This window comes from Sardina pilchardus, chromosome 2, assembly GCF_963854185.1.
Source record: "Sardina pilchardus chromosome 2, fSarPil1.1, whole genome shotgun sequence".
NCBI lineage: Eukaryota > Metazoa > Chordata > Actinopteri > Clupeiformes > Clupeidae > Sardina > Sardina pilchardus.
Window position 1 is genome coordinate 24717923 of NC_084995.1, and position 13780 is coordinate 24731702.

A 13780-nucleotide genomic window follows, 5' to 3' on the forward strand; every position below is an offset into this window, starting at 1 on the left:
ATGCCTAGGAAGGCCAAACAAATCTTTCAATCCACCATGAACACAGTACTGTGCATAAAACTACCACATTTCCCCAGCAAAAAGCAGCCTGCACATCATGCCCAAGGTGAGCATGTAGGGTTGTGGCTGACAGCTTCAGCCTCAGCGCAGTAACAGCAGCCTCACCTGGCTTGCATGCAAATCCATCATCCTCGAGGGTAGCCGTCCAGTCACACACAGGGCTACACTCATGGCAGACAGAGTTCTTCTCTCCGCTACAGCTGACGGACGCTCAGTGAGCTGATCAGTCTGCACCGTAGGGTTTTTAACGGCACTAATAACCATCAATAGAGATGGCAATCACAAGCACGATCTCTATTCAGTTATATATTTACACATAACCTTCAGCCCCGTGTGAGGGTTTGGCACTGATAAGTCTCGCAAATATTTTTCTCATTAGGCCTGTCCTTGGGTTGCTCTCTTTGAACGTCTACTAGACTCTGCCTAGCTAATTACTTTACCCATAAAACACCTTTTAAACAACACTAATTATTAATCACATACAATGCACACAGGATCAACAAGCTATTACAAAAATAAAGGAGAACTGGTGAGTGTACAATCAATCAGTGCAATGTTGATCAATACATAGAGTGGGTTCACACAGTTTAGGAATCTAAGGACTTGCTTTTCTATATCTAAAGCAAAAGCTGATATGTGGCTACTTCGTTTCGTTATCTCAGCTGATCATTATATGGCACTTCATTTTCCTAGACCCAGCATCTTTTCCTGGCCTCCAAACACTCACAAATCACCACAAAACAGATGAAGCTGCCAAAAACTCAAATAACCCCATTGATTAGACTGTGGCAAGTCTTCCGCTGCGCTGATAAAGCCGAATAGATCTGTATTGTTGCCAGACAAATCGGTATGGAGGAGATCACCAGAAAAACATTTAAAAGCAACCTCATAAGTGCAGAGAGATGATCAACATTTACTCTCTAATCTCTTGATTAGTTGATTGCTGTCAATAAGTGTGATTGACAATATGATTGTTTGCACATGAATACATGTTAGCTAAATAATTCCAAAATGTTAATGTGTTCATTTACCACAGCTAGTATGCTAACTGCAGCTTCTATGTGTAACTGTGATTGATTCTATTGACCCATCACTGATAGCAAACAGCGCATCAGCAAGATCTTGTCTTGTGTTTTCCCAGTTTTCCACAGAGGAAGGCAGTTTTGTTGACATTTCCCCGTACTTCACGATGGTTTTGGCAGTTTCACGTCTTGCATTTAACATGCTGACTGGTGGTGTGCAGTCCTACCTTCTTCTTCCTTGGCGTGACTGAAGGAGTCTCCAAGGCGGACTCTTTAGATGTGGTTGTGTTGCAGTTCTCTGCTGAGTTGCTCGTTATGGACTGAAAGCACAGGAAAGGGACAAGGCAACAATAAAGAACTGACCAACAACTTAATTAAACATCCTCAATTTGATGACCTGACTAGATATTCGGTACCGTGGGCTTCACCTGCTAAACGTCCAGCACATTCCTGCATCTAGCCTGTATTATTATTACCTCCGTCAAGGAGATTATGTTTTCATCGGGGTTTGTTTGTCTGTCTGTCCGTCCGTCTGTTTGTTAGCAAGATAAATAAAAAAAAAAATACATGGATTTCGATGAAATTTTCAGGGAAGGTCAGAAATGACCCAAGGAAGAAAATATTACATTTTGGGAGCGATCCGTATCACCGTCGGTATTCCAGAGCCGTTTATGTTTTTCGCTTAGTGCTGTAATGGCATGGTATGGCCACGTGGTGGCGATCTGAATTGTTTAGGTTCAAATGTATGACAACCTAGGAAAAAGAATGCAGGCGGAGGTCTGCGCTCTCTGAGTGCTTTTCTAGTTACCTCCGCCAAGGAGGTTATGTTTTCATCGAGGTTTGTTTGTTTGTCTGTCTGTCTGTCTGTCTGTCTGTTTGTCTGTTAGCAAGATAACTCAAAAAGCGATGGATGGATTTTGATGACATTATCAGGGAAGGTCAGAAATGACCCAAGGAAGAAACGATTAAATTTTGGGAGCGATCCGTATCACCGTCGGGATTCCAGGGGTTTATGTTTTTGTAATGGCATGGTATGGCCACGTGGTGGCGATCTGAATAGTTTAGGTTCAAATGTATAGTATGACAGCCTAGGAAGAACAATACAGGAGGAGGTCTGCGCTCAGAGTGCTTTTCTAGTTAAGTTTTGTGCATTGATCACAGACACATGACTGTAGCCAAAACTAGGATGTACTGTACTGTAGTGGTACATGATATGGCCACTGCATGGTGTTGCCACTTGCCACACACAGAAATAGTCATCTCACCCCCCTACTCCTGCAACTCCTTGCGAACCACAAGTCACACTTCACAAGTCCTCTACATCCCTCACATCCCTTCCTCCAGCAACTCTATGCTCTATGCAAACTCTATGTAAGCTCTATGTGTGTGTCACCTGGGTGTGTGTGTGTGTGTGTGTGTGTGTGTGTGTGTGTGTTTGTAAGTTTGTAAGAGGCCACACAGCCAGATTTGCCAGGCTGTGTTGTGCAGCCAGACTTTCTTGTAGGATTTTTCTGACAGTTATTGTGATTGTGATTTGATTTGCAATAAGTCAAGCTTCAGTTCAAGATTCATTAAATAATACATTTTTTCAATGTGCCAATTACCAATTAAAATCATTATAAATATCATGAACTACTTTATCCACTAATCCAAGGAGGAAAACAAAGATATATGAATTTCTTCCAAATACATTAGTTAGCATGCAGAGCACAAATCAGATCACAGACAGACACAACAGGGAACATCGGGTCCAAACATGATTGAGAAGTTTCACTTGCAGTGCCCCCTATGGATAGCCTGACCCCACCTGTCTACGCACTTCTGCTCAATTTATTTTCCCTTCAGTTCTCTGTCTGGGATACTTTGATCCACTTTTGTTTACTCCAGCAAGTGCATCCCCGCCCAATCAATGAACAGAGGGCGTTCCCGACAGCGATTACATTTAAGTTTCAAGCCTATCGTTATCGTTATCGTGTTCCCTATGATTAACATACGTCACTAAACGTTAGTGATTGAACTCCAATGATTTGAAACTTCAGACAAGCGTCCACCAACCAGGAAATAAACGTTTGCGAATGGATCTAGGCCAGACTCTCTGCGAGGTCTCCAGGCTACCCTATAGATGCTATGAATGGAATTTCACAAAATTTGGCGTGCATCTAAACAACTTATGTGAACCGCCCCCGCCAAAAAAAATACTCCCTGCAAATCATGACATGAGAATCAGTTATCGTTATAAATTTACATTTTAGCATTTAAACATTCACCTTTTTCTTTCTGGGAACTGGTGTTCGTGCTTTTGGAGTGGGTGAGTAGGGTGACTTTTCTCTCTCTAGCGTAATAGTTTGGACTTCCTAGGAGGAGAGAAAAGAGCACAAACAACTCAGATTGTATCATGTCATGAAACGTTGGCAAGCCAAGAGGCCATGCGAAGGAGACGACAGCCGCTGTCTCAGGGCAGGCTAAAAACAACCTTTCTACACACAAGATAAGGGTCAAGTTTAAGTTTGACGTCACAGGGGCTGGGTTGAAGGGGTGCAAGGTTAGAGTGGCATGCTGAGTCTCTCACGTGATTGCCAGGCAGAAATATAGGTGGTCTGGACAACGCAGAGCTTCAGCAGAAGTGCTGAGAAAGGGCCAATATGATCACATGCTGGGGTCACCCAAGGTCAAAGAGCGAAGGTCATCTGGCCCCTCGCTCCATCATCAGCATGGCAATCAGTCAGACCGCCACACGTCCCTTTTGTGGTGACCATGATCTGAATCAGTTCTGTTTCTGAAGTCTTTGTGGGTGCAGACCAACTCTGATGTTCCACAGCATTATAGACTAGACGTTTTGGGTTGAGTTAAAGAGGGGATGTACAGAGTAAAGGTATGAATCTCTGTGTCCCACTATAAACAAGTCCAGCTGTAACTAGTCGCATATTCATGGTTCAGTATTCAGTAGGGATATTCAGAAATATTCAGTAGACCAGTAGATTATATGACATTACAGCAAGACTGTTCCAGGCAGGTGTTAATAACTAAATAAAGGGCTTGAGTTAGGTTGTCCATTCAAGCACATATTTATTTGCAATTTACACTATTTCCTCAAAACATTTGGAGCATTCAGCTGATTCACAACCTTCTGTCAGACAGGGATACCCCAACCCCCCCCAGCGCCCACTTGGTCTGTGTTTGACACAGGAGAGTGGGTAATCCAGCACCTGCATGAGTGACAGGCATCCTTGACTATTTTGGTTGTGATCAATGCCCTTCCTGCTATACTGCTGCCAACACAAGGTTTCAGGTTCGGAGGTGGTGACCTGCATGCCTGGGCTGTTTCTGCCTATCAAAAAGATGAATTGACTAAACAGACATATAGAAACGTAAAAGTAGATTGGTCACAAGATCTTAGCGATTGATAGGAGACAGCAGTAATTCCAGCCATGAACACAGGGTTTCTTCAGGCTAAGTAGCTCTTCAGCTGTATGTCTAGGGCTGAATATAGTTTATGAGTGCATATACTGTATAAACATACAGTATCTTTTTCATATCTGTATGCTTACAGGTTGCACGTGTGCACGCATTGCAGATAGACGAGCCAAACATAAATTATGAATACGATCTCGAAATGTACTCACCTTTACTATGATGACATTGGCAGTCTCCGTCTCTCTCATTGAGCTGCCCTTCTCCATGTCAGTCTCAAAGATGGAGCTGTAGTTCTGGATCATCTTGGCCATGATCTTGTTGCAGATATTCTGCTCCTGAATCCCATCAAACCCCGAGGAGACACTGAGGAGACACACACCAATGTCAGAGGGTGCCGATGTTGCTGTAGGTTGCCAGAATAAAGGGCCGTTCACACCAAGAACGATGACTATAACAATAACTATAAACAAATATCGCTCTCGTAGATATGAATGACGACGTTCACACATAACCTATAATGGTAACAACATGAAGAGCGATATCGTTGGGGATCACTTTCAGAGCGATTTTGAGAACGATAAACACGAGGAGAGACTTGTGTTGGTCGGTGTGAACACTTTTATCGTTATGATTATAGTTATCGTTCTTGGTGTGAATGGCTCTTCATACAACAAGAACCTGTGCTATGCTTAGCCATGGTTCTGTTCAGTTCAGCTGACAGGTATGCTTGTTCACAAGTATACAATGTACTTATAAAGAACAGAGAACGAATGAATGAATAAGTGAATGGGTGAATGGAAGAGTAAGACCCAGTGATGTATTCCTGCACAACACACTGAACATAATTATAATGAGACGCTCAGTCACATATGAACAACTGTGCAGATGGTGCACTGCACAGGTTTATGTGCATACACACAGGTGTGAAGGCACATTCACTCTCTCTCTCTCACACACACACACACACACGTGCACACACGCAAACACAGACACACACACACACACACACACACAAACATGTGCAATCCCCCACCCACATCAACACATTCTGGGCTTAATTATCTGAGAGCTGGAGAGCGAGGGTACATGTTGTACAGAGGGAGCTGTTGTGACATCCCACCAACCACTCAACACTTCCTCTCACAGCTCCTCGTCTACCTTGGCCAAGGAAATACTGGCACTTCACACACCAAGTCTGATTTATTAATAGGTGGATGCTTTGCTGTGGCAAGCAGTGTTCTCGAACACGAACTGGCATGTCTGCTAGCTAACTTCCGAAAGTATCAGAGGTCTGAGGCTCAACTTTGTTACACATGGCAAGACAGTAGGAATACACCTAACCAGGTTTCACTGGCTCAGGACAAATCGACCGTGATCAACTGGCAGAATGGCAGGTTAAGACCTATGCTGCAGGAATTACACTAGCATTTAATTTACAGATTACGCAAAAATGACAACAGACACATTTCTGGCGCCATTGCGTTCCTCTCTTGTGGCTTGGTGCATGGTGAATTAGGAGTGTTTGGAGAGCTGTAATGACTGAGATCAAATCACATTTATGGTTCTTGATATGTTGGTCTTTGGAGAGCTTAGCAAAAGGGTGGTTTCCAACCCTGAGCTCCGCTCTTGACACTGGCACTGATAGGAACCAACCAACCCTGTTGGAGCAAGCTGGAGCTTTAGCTGATTGCACAGCACCCTCTTTTGGGAGCCATGAGTCCTATTGCGGTGAACACTCTGTATGGGGGAAAGTAGGTAGACCCTGGGAGCAACTATTCTTGGTTGTTTTTTGTTTGCGTGAAAACAGCAAAGAATGTTTTTGAGGTCAGGGTGGAAACAAACATATCTCATGTTTCACCCCTCTCAGCTAAATTCCTTTTGGGTGTCATCAACGATTTGACAAGCTAGTGTGTGTGTACCTTGATGGAATGGACCAGCCGATCTAGGGTTACAGGGCAGCGCTGGCCTGGAGCTGGAAATGTTCATGGAAACCTCCCAAAAACTAAAATTAGGTCTTCCACACTAACTACAAGTCTGACTCAGGCGGAGGTCTCCAGGCCACCCAGGGGTGCGATTTGAGCGGCTGGACAAACAGCCCGTGACCTTGCGGCTGGGGGGGATCAGAGAGAGAGATGTACACACACCGCACGTACAAGCGCTAACCTCGGACTTCACAAACACTTAACAAGCCACTGTGTTGTTTTCAGACACATGTGCAAGAGGGATATTATGTCCCGGTAGGATAAAGCAGTCAAGCACTCACACAAACATAGGTGGTGAAACTATGAGAGGGGCTTTAAGCCTTCCCGTGCTGCGATTACCCTTGGTGCCTGACCAATGAGGACAGGCGTGTTGTACATATTTTCCCCCCAAACCTTATCTAGGGGGGCTTTATCTTTTCATTCGGTATAACGTACTGCTGTAATCTCTCAGACAGGTGATGGAGTCAGGTCACCCCGGCGCTATGTGCGTCTGGCAGCTCTGTCCCCTGATCAAATGTTCCGCATTAGTCGCCGAGCCGAGCCCACCCACCCTGTCCCGGCTAACAGTGACTCACTGGAAAACATTGGGGCCGAAGACGGTTGCCAGGTTCAGCGCATTCATGCGGTTCTCCTTGTGCCGCTGGTCCACCTGGGTGAGGAAGTGGCACAGGTACTGGAGCAGGCTCAGGTGCAGCTGCGGCAGCTGCTGCAGAAGCTCTCGCATGTCCTGGCAGCCGCCCTCCTCCGACGACTCTGCGGGAGACGGACACAAGGACAGGACAGGGCACATTCCTGAGACGGGGGCTTTGATGATGACACTCACACATGATGCATGGAGGGATGTCCTGACACGTGAGTCAATCGACTGCCAGTCGGCATAGTTGACACCTCACCTTTAACTCACCTCAAAAGACACATCAGATCATGTGACAAAGTCGCATCTATTACATCCTATAAAATTTTACTGTATCAATTTGATATGAAGACACCTTAATAGTGCACTTGAAAGGTCATAGTGTCATCATAATCATAAATGTGGTGGCTCTTCTGTGCATCATCTGTGTACGAAAGGAAATTGAGGTCAGACTGATGGCAAACTACTGCAGCTAGCGAGAAGTGAGTTTGTGTGTGGATGGATGTGTGTGATAGCCTCTTTGCTAATGACCAATAAATAGCCAACTTCCATGTCCAGACTGAAATGCTGGGGATTAGCCCACCCAGGCGGATACCATTAGTACACTTTTCTAATCAGGTCAGAGGTGGATCAAAGGAGATGGCTGATGGGGCTGTTACTGGGAAAATGGAAGTGTGTGTGTGTGTGTGTGTGTGTCTATGTCTGTCTGTCTGTCTGTCTGTCTGACTGACTATCTATGTCAGGGAGGAGAGAAAGACACAGAAAGGCTTAAAAGCTAAAATATAATCTATGCTATTGCAAGAGACCACAATATAAAGTTAATGGTAATACATAAGCAGTCAGTGGATTGTTCTAGTACTAAATCTAGCAAATTGGCTGAATGCCTACTTGAAACACCTGTATCAACTATTAACTAATCCTAGATCATGACAGGCCTCATGATGACCCATAGACTGTAAGTGATGACTGTAGGTGACACATAATGATTTTAGGGTGTTATCAACACATGACTTTGAGTGTTCTTATGCAACTCGGTCATAGGCATTATGGTCATAGCCATCAGCCACAAATTGTGTTGAGTCAGATGACCGCACACCCATGACGTCACCCACAAGAACACCCAACCCTGACAGTGTTTTATGCAGCATTTCACCTACTGCAAAAACAAGGAGAAGATCATTGAAAAACCAAAACACTGTCTCAAATTGAGCAGAGGCTGAGCAAGAGGGGTGAGCCCAGACCATGCCTGTGAGACAGACATCCAGAGAATCAGGATTACTGAGAGGAATATCGGCTGGGCAGTGATCTGCGTAGCTTAGCAGGAGGAGCAGGTCCAGCTTTAATATTAAGTACCCTCTCTCCATCCTATTTCGCTTTTTCAATCTGTTCCCAATCTCTCCTGAGCTTTTTCCTTCGGGATAATATAAAAGAAGGACATTTCTGAAGCTTCCACATTTGTTTGCCCTTAAGCATCAAATCCCACTACTTAAAAGTCAACATGCTTTAATTTAAAAAGATCAAACAAATGAACTTTACGATTGATGTTCCTGTTCAGTTATTGTACTATACATTTTGCCTTGTTTGTTTACGATTTCAAATGATTCCATGTAATCCGATTACAATCTCAATGTTCCACTTCAGCAGCAAATTCTAGGATTTGATCACGTGAGGGATTGTCACATGCTGCCTGAATAGTGAAACAGTAGGCGTCAGCAAGCACAGTGAAACATTACCTGCGACAGTGTATAATATCACCTCAAACAAACAGGCCTTTCATGTGGCTGTTCTGGCTGCCAAGCAGCGCCATCTGTGCTCAAGACACACGTGCCACAGAGGGAGAGAGAGAGAGAGAGAGAGAGAGAGAGAGAGAGAGAGAGAGAGAGAGAGAGAGAGGGGGATAGAGAGAGAGGGGGATAGAGAGAGAAATTGGAGAAAAGGACCATAGAGAGTGAAGGAAAGGCAGTGAGTGAGTGACAGCAAATAGAAGAGAGGGATAGAGACAGAAGGGAAAGAGAGGTAAGGCGAGGAAAGACAGGAGGGAGGGAGAGACAGCAGGAGGTTCAATCAATACAGGAAAAGGGTCCTGATTAAGAGGTCTCAAAAGAATTTACTGGACAGTAAAAGAGACAGGATGGATCCCATGTCCATGTTGTTATCCCAGGGCAAAAGACTTGCCCACAGCTGATTGCTTGGATTGCCCTGAACAAAAAACAACAACTAAAATACAAAATGTCAACTTAGGTGGTAAATTAATTATAAGATTTATGGAGCATTCCCAAAACTGGAAAGTTGCCAATTTCTAGCTTGCTACAGACTGTAAACTGGCAAGTATTGTTTAACATCACATGTACCTGCGCTAATGAGTATAACATAAATAAACAATTCAAAGTGACTTTTAATTCTTTTCTTTAATCTTTCACTGCCGAGTGATGGCACAATAGAACTACAACTTTAAACTGAGTGATGTTCTGAATTCAACAGACGTTTAGAGTTATGTTGCCATTTGAAAGTAGATATATTCCGGCTTCATAGTGGCTCATGAACTCACCACTGACGCAAGAGACTGAATAGAATTTTTCAAAAGCTTTGTCATTTCCCACTTCATCCAGCCATCTCGCCAGGCAGCTGCAGGCAGCAAGGCAGCCAGCCAACCATCACTTTTGCACACACCGAAAAGTCATATTCATTTTCCCCTCCTACTTACTCAGCACCAATTCATTTAAACCGTCCTGCAGAGCGGAGCCCTTTAGCACAAGGGCGGCTAAGGGCAGAGGGAGCCCTCACTGGGCGCCATCAAATGCATCTGCTGGCAGTGATGAGCCGCTGGTGAGAAATACACCACTTACTCCCCCCCCTCTCTAATCTCGTAATGCCGCAGACCCACTCCGGTGCCGCGCAGGCCTGGAAAAACATGCAGAACCCATCCATCCTCTCTGGGGAGGCGGGTCATCCCGGGGCCAGACTCTCTTTGGCGCGGAGCCCTCGATCAGACCTGGGCGTGCGGAACAGTGGAGGTCTGTGTGTGTGTGTGTGAGAGCAGCGCTTGAACAAGGCCCTTGGGAGCTGTGGAGGCGCTGCGTTGTGCTGCGCTGACACAGCGAATCTCCTCAATCGGCTGAGCTGCTGCTGATGATACACTCAGCGAAATGAACTGCAGCAGCTACACAGGGGCCAGCGGCGCCCCCCGGAGATGAGTGGGGGAGATGGTGAGCTTACGTGCAAATTGGCAATTGGCAAACAATGATGAGCACGGTTACGCGGTAATCATTGGGACACATCAATTCACTGGTGATGACTGGATGTGAATGCTGTGCTTGTGATTTACAGCATAATTGGAAACTTTTTTTGTATCTGTAACATTGTACAACTGAAATTCTTGCCATTGGATAATGGCTACATTACCCATACCATAAATGTGTAAGGAAATCTAGCCCTGGCACTTGTGGCCCACAACAAAGTTCCTGGACTTACATTCTTACGGCCCACACAGTAAATCAAACTTATATTTCTCATTCAGTCGGTGTCAGGCATGTGGTTGTCAATAATATGAGAAGCAAAGCATGATTATATAGTTTGCATTACCTCTGATTAGAGAAGAGGTCCACTAGTTGTTTAATTGCTGAGATGAATGTATAATGAGACATCTGGCTGCTAACCACACACACAAAAGGAATTTTCTCTGTCAAAGTGTTTACGCAAAATTGACCAGGTGATGTGAAAGTGGTGCTGTGTATATTTGGTATGGAGTGAGGTGAGTGCTAACAATGACAAGCATGGTTATCTTTTCAACTCGCATCTTGATACGTCATGGTCAACTTTGCTGTTTCAATTTGCTCCTCTGCTTTCAGCTATGCTTTCCCTAAAGTATTATATACTAAATCTACACAAAATACACCCATGATTGTCTCCAAATGTACACAGCAATTTACATCTCAGACTAGAAGTACAGTCTATACACTACCTTCAACCTTAACATCTTGTCTTCCACACAAGTGCAGATCTGTGACCTTCTCCTAATGCCTGCCTGACCTATGAAGAGAGTATCCCTGCAATACACATCTGATGTTATGCTAACAGGAGTCACAGACACAGCATTCAAACTGAGGGCTCACCCTGGTGCTGCTGGATGAGTGCGGGCTGCACACTGGAATCCACGAGACCCTCAGGTAGATCTCTGAGGAACTGCTTCAGCAGGCTGGCGACCGTGCCCACCTCGGACTCCTGCGCCAGGTCCACCGGCTCACAGCGTTCCAGACGCTGCCTGAGGGCGTCCACGGCGCGCACACTCCCGTTCACCCGGAACAGGCCCTCCTGCTGGAGACCTGCGGCGAAGAGAGAAGAGGGACGCTGCTTCTGGCAATAGTCGAACATTACACTCCTCCATACAGAAGTGGAATCGCTTAAAACATCTGTGGTATAGAGGCTCTAATGGCAATTTCAGAGGAAGTTCTGAGGAGAGTCTTTTAGTTCTAGAATCAGTAACAGAAACAGTAGCCAACCCTCCAGATAGTGTGAGAAGGTCGAATCTGTTGGTCAGGTGTTTAGTTTAGGTTGGCAACTAGCAATAAGGAGTAAAATCAAGGAATATTTCATGACATCAATTGTACGTGGTCATTATGGGCCTCATCATAGGCCTGGCGTTGCAACACATTTCACCTCAGATGTGGTTGATTGTGTGAGGCCTTGGAGCATGTGATTATTAGTGTTAAGCGCACTCTGCATAGATGGGAAAATACTTAAACCAACTTAAAACTGCTTTAAAATGGCTTTAATAAATATCTCTACGAAAACTTTTCAACATAGCATTGAACAATGGAAACGGACTACAAGGTTCATGTAATCACCAAGCAATTGGTAGATGAGCTCAGCAAAGCAATCTGCTGCCATCTAGTGGTCAAACTCCAGCCGAATCTCTTAGAAAGGTCATAGGATTTTTTTTTTTACATGAAAAAGGTTTTGCCTTTGAAGGTAATTTTCTGCCACACAAAACAGTTTTGCTCATTATATGAAGTGACTAAAGAAGTAACTTTCCTTAATCATCTGTGCAAACATGTAGATAATCTTCCATGCAATTGAAATCCTTGCAAAACATCAAAGAGGGGATCTTTTGATGAATACTATCACAAATTATAAACATTAACCCAGGCCTGTAATGTACATCGTCCAGGTTTAATGAAGTTTTGCAACCATTATCTATTTAGCAGCACAAGTTCTGCTTGATGAACAAACGTGTTCTGCACTATTCACTCCTTACATCTACGCCTTTTAATTAGCTGAACCTTTTATCCAGAGCGACCTTCAAACATTCACATTCAAGCAGTGTAAAGAGAACCACAGAGATTTTTCACCAGTGCACTTTTAGATCTCAGGATTTTACTTTTCATTAATTCACTTTTACTACTGCAACACATGATCCCTCACACCCCAATACTCCTATTTAGGCTAGGCCTACATAAACTAGACTAGAGGCCTAACTCACAGCAGTATCCTTAAACCATACTTGGCACCAATCCATTACTTCAATGTAGAAAGTAACATTATAGCATATCTAGAACAGGAAATAAGATCATGTCTCCTTACCATGCTCACGTAGGTACCCCACCATGCTTCGGACCACCGAAGGTACTCCATCCTCCACCAAGCCCAGCTCCTTCAGCTCTGAGAGGGACACACCAAACACCCTTCTCCCCACTGGGGCAGTGGATCTGGGCTTCCCCATGGGCAGCTGGACCATCTTCTTCATGTCCTCCTTGATCTGCACAGCTGCTTTGTTGTGCTTTCGGGAACATAAAAAAGAGGAGGTCAGCTGTCCAACGACAGGTACTGCCATGATGACTGGCTGAAACATAGTCCATAGGCTACTGCATACCGCAGACCAGTGGGCCACTAGCAGGCTCGCCGTGTTCCTACGACGGCTACTGGAGAGCTTTGACCTGTATAGTCTACTCTATTCTGTTACCACGGTTGCCGCGCACCTGTATCTAGGGGGTGTGTGCAGTAAATTAGGAATTCACCGGAAGCAACAGAAGGTGATAGCAGGGCAGCGGGCTCAGCCAAGCAGTAGGTTTATGAAAATATAGACTGGGCTAGCTAAATCAGTTTAGCTTTAACGTTAACGTTAGTCTGTTGGGAAATACGTTGGGGTAGACCCGTGTCCAGGTTGTAGGGGCAAACCTAACCATGGCCAGTTTCAAACGCCGTTAATTAGGCTATGCCTAATAAACCCAAACACGATAGGCCTGAATCTCTAAATTCAAGGGACCAAATGCTCACTCACCATTTGCTGCCATTTATGCTGCATAGATTTGCTAATTCTGGCCAGCGTTCGGCGCTTTTTAGGAACTTGCCAGCGGGGCATCTCCGCAATTTTCAATCGCCGGGCAGCTCGAATTACAACTCAAAATGCACATAGAATAGTTAAATGTTACATTTACGTTTACGTTTTGACAAAACTACGCTGATTGTAATTAGCTTGATTCACGTGCGCCTCTGTTGTTGTCAGCTATCAAAAGATTACCTGTATCTATGGAAACGGTGAGGGGGTGCTTGCGGTCAAATGTTTTTGACAGCTCGTGGCCTTGCAGTGCTAGTGGGATAGGTCTACTAAAGCTCTGTGTGCCTCCCTGGACCTGACCATCCACCTGCTCTCTCCCCTAGCCTATGCTAAT

General features: G+C 44.8%; 1 protein-coding gene across 3 annotated transcripts in view; it reads right to left on the reverse strand.

Annotated features, from left to right (window-relative positions):
- Positions 1 to 13780, reverse strand: part of fam13a (family with sequence similarity 13 member A) — a 58598-nt gene that overhangs the window by 40191 nt on the left and 4627 nt on the right. For 2 of the 3 annotated variants that reach the window (XM_062523120.1, XM_062523130.1), the window contains exons 2-7: positions 12693 to 12888; positions 11225 to 11434; positions 7054 to 7231; positions 4706 to 4859; positions 3350 to 3436; positions 1310 to 1402 (exon numbers count right to left, since the gene is read on the reverse strand). In XM_062523120.1, coding sequence (XP_062379104.1) covers positions 1310 to 1402; positions 3350 to 3436; positions 4706 to 4859; positions 7054 to 7231; positions 11225 to 11434; positions 12693 to 12888 — 918 coding nt within the window. Of the gene's footprint in view, positions 1 to 1309; positions 1403 to 3349; positions 3437 to 4705; positions 4860 to 7053; positions 7232 to 11224; positions 11435 to 12692; positions 12889 to 13389; positions 13502 to 13780 lie in introns of those variants that run through there. The other variant, XM_062523124.1, reaches the window with a different exon arrangement.